This window comes from Typopeltis vanoorti, chromosome 16 (assembly GCF_054136105.1).
Source record: "Typopeltis vanoorti isolate ZY-2024b chromosome 16, IOZ_Tvanoo_1.0, whole genome shotgun sequence".
In the NCBI taxonomy this organism is placed as follows: Eukaryota; Metazoa; Arthropoda; class Arachnida; order Uropygi; family Thelyphonidae; genus Typopeltis; species Typopeltis vanoorti.
Genome location: NC_143564.1, coordinates 36,086,452 through 36,098,573, shown reverse-complemented (window position 1 = coordinate 36,098,573; position 12,122 = coordinate 36,086,452). Strand labels below are relative to the sequence as shown.

The 12,122-nt window shown below is 37.0% G+C and overlaps 1 protein-coding gene across 1 annotated transcript in view; it reads left to right on the top strand.

Moving 5' to 3' along the window:
- Window positions 1-12,122, top strand: part of LOC150097950 (uncharacterized) — a 357,533-nt gene that overhangs the window by 154,192 nt on the left and 191,219 nt on the right. Inside the window, exon 12 of the mRNA XM_090406633.1 lies at window positions 11,387-11,439. Within this exon, the coding sequence (XP_090262759.1) occupies window positions 11,387-11,439 (53 nt within the window). The remainder of the gene's footprint in view (window positions 1-11,386; window positions 11,440-12,122) is intronic.

The following is a 12,122-nucleotide window of genomic DNA, read 5'->3' as shown; positions in this document are numbered from 1 at the left end:
GTATTTGATTCTATTCACCTCTATCTCACACCATACTGCCTCAAAACCACTAGTCCCATTTCCCTCTTGCATCTCTACCTTGTATGGACATAACTCTTTCTCTATCATCAATAGCACTCCCCCTCCCTTTTTACCCCTTCTATCCTCGCGAAACACATCATACCTTTCCATCTCTATTCCTGTCAGGATGTCATCCTCATCTAACCATGTCTCACTTATTCCGACAATCTCTGGGTGCACAGACGCAATTAGTGCAACCATTTCATCTGCGTTGTTTCTTCTACTTCTAGCATTGGTATACAAACACAACAACTCATTTCTGGATCTACAGCTCGTTCCACTGATACCACTCAGTCGATGTGATCTCTCCATGCTGGACTGGGGCCATTTCCCTTTCTGCTTCTTCATTTTAGAACCCTTTGCAATTCCATCTGTTTCCTTTTGATCTCTGATCATCCCATTACCTTCTTGCCTACACATTCTCTCACCTCCTCTTGGAGCATCCACCTTTCTCACGCTGTGTATCCCTGTCCACCCTGAGCCTCGCCGTTTCCCTGCTCCTCTTGCACACCCATTCTCTCATTTTCTATACTCATACCACTCACTTCCACATTCATTTCCACTCCTTCAATCTCTCCTGTCTTACTCTCCTGCTCTTCCACATCACTCCCCTCTCGATCTGATTCATTCTCTCTATTCACTTCTCTACCTTCCAGCAGCAGTCTCTCCAAGTGACTCACACCATAACCACTCAAATGCAGTCCATCGCTCCCATACAGCTCACTTCGTCCCTCAAACTCATTCCACACATTAACAAACTGTACTCCCATCTCCTGACACATTTCAGCCAGAATATCATTCATAATCCTTGCTCTCCGCCTCATTTCACCACAATCATACCTAGGCAACACACTGACCACCCTTCCTGTCACACTATTCTCCTTTATCTTTCCAAGCAGTCTCCTGACATTCATTTTGACATGCTCTTTGTTCTCTCTCAAATCATTCGTACCAATTAATACAATTAACTCTTTTGCTCGTTCCCGCCTCATATTCAATGCCTCAATCACTCTACTCATTTTACCGCCTGGAAAACATACCTTGTGCATTTTATCCTCTAGCACACCTTTAATAATGGAGTCGCCATACAACGCCACTCGCTCATCTTTTGTTATCTCTTTCATGCCATCATGATTTATTTTAATAGTTTTGACCTGAATTCTCTTAATTTCATTCCGCATCCATTTCATTTCTTGCTTCATCCAATCCAATTCACCTTCTGAACCTCGCGACACCTTCACTCTATCATTAAATCCTTCTAACTTTCTAACTCTCGACCCGCTTTTCTCATTTTCCCTCTCATTCAACCTTCTTTGTTTCCGTACTTTCGGTCCAACATACGTCCAACTTTCACTATCATTCTTCTCACTTTCACTCTCACATATCTTTCTTTGTTTCCGTACTTTCGGACTAACATGCGTCCAACTGTCGCTATCATTCTTCTCACTTTTACTGTCATTCATCTTTCTTTGGTTCAGTACTTTCGTTCCAACATGCGTCCAACTTTCACCATCAGTCATTCTTTTTTCACTATCATTCATTCTTTCGATTTTTTTTACTTGCGATTTCTGCACCACGCCATTTCTACTTTCATTCGTTCTCTCAATTTCATTTCTTTCTGCCTCACTTTCGTTCCTTTTAACATCCGTTACGGTTGTCAAATCGCTCTTTTTATTTTTTCCTGATTTTTTAACATTTTTTCGCCTGTCTTTCTCGCCATCCTCTTTCAAACGTGCACTCGCGACACAATCTGTACTAGCACTTTCTGTCATCAACTTCATATTCGCATTCATCAATTCCTCGTTCAGGTCACATTTCGCACACACCCTTCTTCCATCCGCACTAAACATCCACAAATCATTTATGTAGTCGAAGGAATACATATAACAGACCTCACACTTAACGAACCGACTGAAATCCAAATTAAAATCATGGAATGACAATGCCGCCGCCATTTTTTTTTTTTTTTTTTCTCTGCAGGTTACTAGGTCTAATATTAACGTTTTCGTATTTAGTTTAAGCAAGAAAAAAAAGCCCACACTTATAATATCGGTAGCGTACAACGTTTACAGCCGCTCTTACTTAAACAATTACGCATATATACTTAATTATTCCTAGTAAAACTTATCTGAATCAGGAGCTCTTCAAAACACGTTCGTAGCGCTTGACCCACTGAGGGAGAAAAACCCTGCAGTCCTTGCCCAAGACTGTCTAACTTGGCCAGTCTTAGACAAGGACTGAGAAAGATACTAAGCTCCTCATGTCAACAATGGGAATCGAACCAAAGACACTTCTTTCTCAGGGACATATAGTTGTGAAGCAACCAGCCACTCGGCTAACCTCATGGACTAATACATTGATAATAAAATTATTACCATCATCAAATTCCTGACATGTACCCTCAAGGGGTGTATAGGATATGTTAGTACTACATGAAAATTTACATCATTACTAACTTCCTATCTACAATTTTCTTCCAAATCAGTCTGTTACTTGTCAAAACTCCAATATTATCAGATCTTATATTTCTATCGTCTAAGGCACTTTGTACAGTATCAATCTACCTATATCTTGGTCTTCCTCTGAGTTATTTTCCTGCCAACCTGTAGAGAACACTTATTTTGCTAATCTTTCCTCACCCGTTCTGTTTAAGTGACCATACCACCTGAGATTAGCTCACCTAATGAATTCCTGGATGCTGACAATGTAAAGTTCTTTCCTAATATCCTCGTTTTTAATATGATCCTGTTCACGCCTCTAACCTTTCTCAGGCCTCTTATATCTCCAGTCTCTAGTCTTTGGTCAAGTGTTTTACTTCTGACCTAACTCTCAGATCCATAACTTAAAACTGGTTTGAACACTGTCTTGTATACAGCTAACTTAGTGTTCCAACTAATTTCTCTCTTATTCCATATGAATTTATTCAGTTGACTTCCTACCATACCAGCTTTGTTTGTTGATTCTGTTGTCTATTTCCATATTTAATTTACCATCTTCACTAAAAATCTTCTTAAGTAGCTGAAATGTTTTACTTGTTCCACAGGTTCCCCATTCACAACATAGTTGACAATTCTACCTATTTTCATTGTCTTTGTATTTTTAATGCTGGCCTTCATACCATATCTGTTACAACAGTTATTCAATTTAGTCAGGGAATCTTGCAAACTTGTAGCGGATTTGTTTAGAAGTATAACATCGTCCACATAAAGCAAAGAGTTGACATTAACATCTTCAATTCTAATATGTTTAATACCACTTTCCTTCATAATATGATCCATATAGATAATGAATAACAGAGGGGATAATGTACATCCTTGTCTCACACCAGATTTAACATTAAACCTGTACTTCTGTACATCCTTCAATTCTAACTGCTGACTTACAACTCAAATAAAGACTAAGTATTGCTTGATATAATGCCCCATTGACACCATATAACTGTAGCATATTGAATAGCTTCTCTCTTGGCACCTTATCATATGCCTTTTCCAAATCGACAAAACTTAAATACAGATCTTTGTTATATTCCCATGCGTTTTCAACTATTTGTCGTAAAGTGAAGATCTGATCCTGACAGCCTCTATTTGGCTGTCAGGTATCAAGTATACTTGCATAGATCTTGCCAGGAACACTCAGTAGAGAAATACCTCTGTAATTCTCACATGCAGTTTTATTTCCCTTTTTATATATAGATACTATTAGAGCTCTACTCCAATCATTGGGAATTCGTCCCTCCGTCCAGGCTTTCTGAACTATGCAGTGTAGCCACTGTAAGACTTTTATACCACCATACTTCAGCATTTCTGGTCAAATATCATCTACTCCTCCTGCCTTTCCACATTTCAAGCCTTTGATGGCTTTTTCTACTTCAAGTATGGATATGTATTTCTGACTGCATGCATGGTCAGGAATACCACTTTTACCACTGTGCTGTCATCACTGCTTGTTTCTTTTAGCAGTTTTTCAAAGTAATTACTCCATACTACAAGGATATCTTTTTTCTCCTATTTTCATGTCACTTTTCTCATCTCTAACTCCTTTTACAGCACTCTTTCCTCCATTTCTAAGCTGTTTCAACAATCTCCAGAACATTTTGCTACCTTCTTGATATTTATTTTCTATGTTCTTGCCAAACTCCTCCCATGACTTTTGTTTAGCTAGTTTTACACAATGTTTTGCTCTCTTACATTTGTCTCTAAATTCTCTAAGAGCAAAAGCTGACTTATTTGCCAGGAACTTTTGATATGCTTCTTTTCCTTCACTGCCTCTTTAACTTCCTGTGTCCACCATGGAGTTCTGATTTTTCCATTCTTGCAGACACCCTCACCACATGCCTCTCTGGCTGAATCAATCAGTTTTTGTCAAGGCTTGCCACTTAATCTCCAAGGTTTGGTTCCTGTTTTGAAACTCTTTTATTTTTTTCTTCAATAATCTTTGTGTCTATAGTTCACATCTGATTGCTGCTCGAATTTTATTTGCTTTAAAACTTTCTTACATGTTATTCTTTTCAATATGAAATTCAATTTTATCCTGCTTAAGACTAAATAGTGATCACTTCCAATTTCAAATTCTCTGTACACTCTGGTGTCCTGTACCAGTGAGAAAACATCACTATCAAAAATAACAGCCAATGAGACTTTTCTTATTCCTTGCTTCTTCTCTCCATGTGAATTTGTGCACAATTTTTATATTGGAACATGGTGTTAGTAATAACCAGTCCATGTCCTGAGCAGAAATCCAACAGGTATTTGCCATTATTATTAGCTTTGCTCTTTTCTCCAAATTTTCTCAAAATATTTTTGTGTCTGACAATAATTTCCTACTCAGCTATTTAGATCCCCAACAAGGTCAGTCTTTTCCTTTTTCATTGTGTCAGTTGCTTTTTCTAAAGCATCAAAAAATTCCTCCACTTCTACCTTAGTAGAGCCTTCTGTGGGACCATATTCACAAAATAAGTCTCATTGTCCAATTTCCCCATTCTGATATTAGCCCTCATCACTCTACTTGAGACTGTCTGCCATTCAAGATGATTAGCTTCTTATTTTGTGTTGAATACTATGGCTGCTACGCCTTTTCCTTGATCTTTCATTTCCTGAATATAACATTTTGTATTTTTTATTGCTCATTAAGATCTCGCCAGTTTTTGTCTTTTTTGTTTCATTCACCCATATTATGTTGATCTGGTACTTATCTAATTCCTCAGCCCGCTGCATTTCTTTGCCATTCAGGCTTCTTATGTTGATAGTACTGATCTTTAACTCTTGTGATGTTGAGTTGGGGTGTGCTTTCAGATTTGTTCCAGTAGCTGACTTTTCGCTGTTCGCCCTGGTTCTCTGGCGAAAACAACGGGTTTTTTTTTTAACTTGGGGATGCCCCAGCCTACATGAAATTTTGTACCATCATTTTCTATATTGGTTTAAGATAAGAATACAATTAGGTCGGCTAAATCCCAAATTGCCGCCCATCATTCATTCAGTATCCAGGTAGATACCCAACAGGGTGCACCATGAGAAATTAAGGATTGGACATTAGGTCAGAAGCCCTGGTCGGTTCTTCACCTTCCTTTGAAGGCTATGTGGAGGTCTCCTCTCAGTTATACAGCTTTGACTCTTAAGCACCCCTAATAAAATTATAATTTGTGAAATTTATCTTGCACTGTATTTACTTTTCATTTATTGGTATCAATGCAATATCATTTCAATTTTTCTTGCAAATAACATTTTCAGCAATTTTTTTCTGCAATCAATAGTTCGCACAATGAATTTTCTCTGTGATGAATTGTCTGTGAATCCAATATTCCCATCCTCTGCAGCTTGTACACAATCTTATGTGGTAATCTATCAAATGACTTTCAAAGTCCAAGAATATTACAGTATATGATTCTCCCTTATCTAAAACACTCTTAATTATCATAAAATGCAAGTAAAAAGACCTACCCTTTATACCTATACTGACCATCATAAAGAATGCTATGTCCATCAACCCAATCCTGTTTTCTATTCCTAACCAATTGCTACATGTTAACCACAAATGCAGTTATACAAACTGGTCTATATTTGGAAACTACTATCCTAGATCCATGCTTGCAAAATGGTACTATATTTTGTGTTTGATATTAAAGATATATCTTCTCTTCATTACATAAAGTGGTTAACTCGTTTTCATGCTTCTAAAAGCTTTCTTTTTTTCTTCTGTATTAAGATGGTTAACTATGATGTTGTACCAATTACTTACTACTGTACCACTTTTTTTGGATACAAAATAAATACTATCATAATTAAGAAAACATGTATTGACAGTTTCTTTAATTATGATAATCTCGCAGGTTTCTTTACACCAAAATAAATTTAATTGCAAAGACCATTTTTGGTCTAATTGACCTGTTTGTTAGTGATCACCCTTCATGTTTTTACATCTTCTAGAAAATTGCACAAAAACCACATTCTATTCACCTGATTTTGCCTCAAAGCACACACTCTTCACATCTTGTAAAGTGTGCCTTTGCCTCTTGCACCCTCTAAAGAAAGTGTCTCATTCCTTTCAGTCATTCTTATGTTTTACTTACACCAATAATTTTTGGATAAATGAACACAATCATTTTAGCAGTTTTCTTTTTCTGATACTTCTGACATTCATAGATAAATGTGTCAACTCGTTTTTGATCTGTTAATTAACTGTAACTCCTTTAATGATGAATTGGAACCTTTCATAACTGTATTTTTACTTCATTTCAAACTATTACCCTTCTGTTTTGTGGAATTGTTGAATTCTCCTGCCCGCCAACCTGACACTCAATATGGCTTCCTGATTCCACTCTTATGCTGCATCTACAAGTTTTTTCTTGCTCCTCAATCTTTTTCATATCCATTCATAATCATTTTTTTAGTCTTGCCCATGATTCTCTATTAAATGTTTTTGTCTCCTGATCTCTTGTTAACCTTTAACTCTATCTTTCAACAGTAACATCTCCAGTTGACTTATTCCAGATCCATTCAAATGTTTCCACCTATCCCTTTTCAAACTACTTGCCTCTCTCCATGTATCTCTACTAGTGCTTTCTTACTATATCAACTTCCTCTGCAGAAATGCAAACATGATGTGGCAGACAAGCATCAGCAGATTAGTACAATGAGTACAGGTTGAGTAATTAAGGTCGGACTTCAACATCAGACATACTAGGAGGAAACATCACATAAAGAAATGTTTATATAATGAGATAATTACTTGAAGCAGCATGTGACTGAGGGGACTTGGTATGTTGAATCTGGTGTTGAATCTGGTTATAAGATTACAAGACCTGTTCATAACTAATTTGGATTCATTGGCTTTAATTGGAGAGAATAATCATATGCCCTAAGTAGCAAAAGTACAAGGCAGGTAATTATGACATACTTAGAAGGCAGATTGAGGCAATGCCATGTTATAAAAATCTGCAAGGGAATGATGTTAAAGTGCTTATAGAATAGAGTAAAGATATCTGAAGAAAGCAATACAAAGTTGTGTATACTCAAGGTCAAAGTAAATTGGGTATGAGTTAGATGAGTAGTATCATTAAGTATGGCGCTGCAAAAAAAAAAAAAATGTGGAGGGTATATACTTAAATTATTTGCAAACCTGTACTACATCATGTACCATGGATTGGACTAAGGATTTTTTAGTCAGAAACACTGTTCTGGAAACCAAACATGGAACTTGAAGCCACTTCAGGCCTCCAAAGTGAAACAGCACATGCGTGCACACACACCAGGTGATGAAGTTTATCTCCCACCTAAAAAGGAAAAATAGAAGTGACCAGCAAGCTAATGAACAGAACGAGTCGAGTAAGAAATAGGTGACCAGCATAATGAGGGCAAAATCAGATTATGAGCTGAGCAGGTTAAAGGATATCCCAAGGAGTTGTAAGTAGGAGAAAGAATGACTGAATAGCTTTAATGAATGCTGATAACAGAGGCAGACAAAATAGTCGAGCTACTACTTTGCACAGGTATCATCTAAGTTAGGATATTGCTGTGGCAGAGATGACAGGGATTGATGTGAGAACAAAGGTTGATCAAGTGGAGGTACTTATGGTATTGCAGAATCTCAGTGCAAATAAAGCTGTGTAATAGATATCAGCTTGCGTTTTATGAGAATGTGCAATAGGATGGTAATTCCTTTGCCTTGGCTGTTAAGTCTCTAGCAACCCAAGGGAGTATAAGGGGGCAAAATAATAACTCCACACTTAATCTGGACAAATGTAACCTTATTCATTTTGAGATAAATTACAATTGTAATTTGAACTCTACTCCAGAGAATAGATGAAGCTGTGGTTTTGGAGGCAATATAGATAATTGAAATTTACAGGACATATAGCTAAGGTTGCCAAGATATCTCATTAAATTACTTGGCTATTGTCAAACACAAGAGTAGCAATTAGGAAGTTTATATTCTTCTTTATTAGCTCTTGGTATGGCCACATCTGGATTTCTTGGGAATGAAGTAGTGGTAAGGGTCCAGAGATAAGCAACCACGATTTAGTCTGTGGGATTCTCCCTATGAGAAAAGATTAAAGGTTTTGGGTTGCAAAAGCTGGTTGATTGGTGAAAAGATGGGGATTTATAGAAACATTTAAGTTAAAGAATTCTGTAAGATTAACAGCAAGTATTTCAGCACTTGGCTAGAGGAGGAGGGTAGGAGGGAGAGGTTACTTCTGGAATTGGGTAAGAGTGGTTACCAAGGTTGCAAAGACTTGATATTTTTGCTTTGATTGTGGTGAATGACCTGAATGGATTGCCAGTCCGTTGCATTTTGTCTGCTAATGCATTCAAGGAGGGCTAAGATACTGTGTGGATAGACTAGGTCTCCCACAGTCTTTGGACTCCATGGAGTTTGCATGTGTAATAATAATATAACAGTGGTACAGTTAGCAAATGGCATAATAAAATTGCATAATGTTTTTGAGGACAACTGCAATGTAAAAGAAAAAAAAATTGGACTGAAATTTGGTAACTATCTGGATTACTTAATGTGTTGATTTCTTAAGTTTTGGATCACGTGTCTTAAAAAATAAAGCCATTGAAGTTCTTGGATCAAAATAGTTCTAAGATTCTTCATTAGGAAGCAGTTAGGAGGCTACTGTTTCATAGATCTAATGGTCTATGAAACAGTAGCATTCAGGATATATTATGATTATTATATCACACCTCCAGGGAGTCCAAAGACTCATCGAGGGAGGGAGGGCATCAACTCCACAACTCTTCGTCTCACTACTCCACCAACCTTCATCTACCGCTGACTACCACAACTAGTGTTTCACAGACAATCACAAACATCCATGTGCACGGTGGGATTCGAACCTACAGCCTCTTGACTGCAGAGCGGGTATGCCAACCAGGCCAGCATATTGTATATATCAGATCAGTTTTGTGATGATAATATATGCACCTGAAAGTTCCTCATCAGGTGAAAAGAGGATCTGATAGGATAAAAAATATAATTTTAAGATAATGATAAGGAGGGAGGAGGGACATAGTTAAGTTGATGTTTTACTAAGTACTACTCTTGTGATGCTTACGTTCATTAGAGGAATGTGTGGCTTTTCTATCAATGTTGTACTTCTCATTTATACAACACACACATTTTTTAGCGACTTACTCAAAAGGTTGTCTAGTCAACTCTTAGCAAGCTTATAGATCACAGGAACAATTATAGTAGAAAACTAACTATAGTGGATTTCTGTTTTTCTCATAGCATTCTACTTGTGAAACCTTAATTGGACTTTGTTTATGGTGGTGATTGCTGTAGTTGAGACAAATGCATAAACTTAGGTATATCATTGATAAAAAAAAAAAAATTTGCTTTGTTTTAATGCCAGATTTCTATTGTGCTAGGATAAAATATTATCCCATACAGTTGTTAACAAAATTAAGCAAAGAATTAAGCTACCTAGCTTAACTTTTAAGCTAAGAATACTTGGGTTTTCTTCACACTTAAAGATGTTACCTAATGAAGGCATTGCTGATATAGGTTTCAAATGTTGAGTGTGTGATTATTTTTCTCTTGATATGCTGCTCGGAAAGAAGTCAATGGACACCATTGTGTGAGGAATAAGCAGCCATGGTGCCCACCTTAAGATGTAGAACCTCCTTTTGCTGTAATGACTATAACAATCCTATGGAATGTACTTTCCACAAGTATGCAATAGTGATCTATGGAAATTTTTGACCATTCTTCCTGTGGGCATGTAATGAGGTCCCAGACTGTTTTGGGATGGACATCCCATGACCTCACTTGATGCTCCAGTTAACCTCACAGATGTTCAGTAGGATTGAGATCAGAGCTCTGTAGAAGCCAGTCAAGTGTGGTGACATTCATTTCTACAAACCATTAGCAACTATATTAGCAACTTTCTGAAAGAGAATGTTGGATTCCATAGAAACACGACAAAGTAGGAAGCATTGTATTGTCTATAACATTCAGATACCTCTGAGTTCAGTGTTCTTGGCACGACAAACAGGTCTGAGGCAAAACCAGAAAAAACAGGACCATACCATCACACTGCCACCTTCGAATTTCATAGTTGGGGTTACTCACTTTAGTAAGAGATGTTCATTGGGTATCACACCCATCAATCTGCTCAGTGTAGAGTTTAGAATGATTCATTGTTACATAATGCAGCTTTCCAAGTTCACATCCCACTTTATGTACATCTTTGCATCACTGAAGATGCTACTGCATGTTGGTTTGGCTAATATATGGCCTGCATATTGTGGTCTAACCATGGAAACTGTGGTCAGCCTTGGTTCCGAATGTTTTTGTTCAGAACCAAGCCTGAACGATGCCTGGAACTCTGCATTCAACGTGTTGACTGACGAATGGTGGGTTTACATTTTATCCTTTGTAGTGCCTTATCGCCATGTTTGGCCAGTGTGGTAGGTTGTCTACTGTGGGTAGCAGTTGCAATCCCTGTGCTTCCATCTCAGTATGGCATTGATTTTTGACCTGGGATGGCTCAATTTGTCAGCAGTGTGCTGAACAGATAGATCTGCAACATGGCATTCTATCACAATGCCTCTTTCAAACTGTCAGTCCCCTTCATGCAGTCATTTGATGTGGACACAGTTGTACAGACTTGAGAGCATCATATTCCTCCAATTTATACCAGATACTTATTACATGACATGATGTACCTTTCTCATGGAGATGTCCATTGAATTCTTTCCAAGCAGTGTACGTATTGCTAATTGTAAACTTACAATATAAAGTGTGGATATTTCATTTGTTTTAATTTCCAAATTGAAGTTCCTTATGCTTATTTTCTTTTTGCCATTTGTTACTTTTTCTGCAGACGCACTGTTCCTTATGAGAGTTTGGAGCCCCTTCCTGTTCCAGCATATAAAGGTAAATTAATTTAAATGAATTGAAAGAAAATGAGTTACTTGAAGAGGAAAGAGTAATGATTTTAAATTTTGTGATAAGAATTGATAGACTATTTCTATTTTCCTTAATTGATTTGCATAGGTTATGCAGAAAAAAAGGGTGTGTGAAGTACAGTGAAATAGGTAGGTGGGATGATGCAAGAATAGTCAGGAATCCAAGGGAATATTGCAATTCATATACAATAATCCCTCGATTAATGCAGCCAATGCATTCTTTAAAACAGGCGCATTAATCAAACTCGCTAATCGAATATAATAACCTATGGGAAAAAGTATAATTCGTTCCGCAATTTTTTTTTTTTTTGGAACTTAATTTTTTTATAAACGAATTAGGATATGTGTCAAGGCCTAGTTAAAGGAAAACCATGAATCTGACAGACAATAAAACATATTCAGAATATAAATTTATTATTCTGTTCTTAACAAAGAATTCAGCTAACGTAATTTGGCAGGCATTCTGTTTCTTTTTTCATACATATTCAGAATATAAATTTATTATTCTGTTCTTAACAAAGAATTCAGCTAACGTAATTTGGCAGGCATTCTGTTTCTTTTTTCATACATATTCAGAATATAAATTTATTATTCTGTTCTTAACAAAGAATTCAGCTAACGTAATTTGGCAGGCATTCTGTTTCTTTTTTC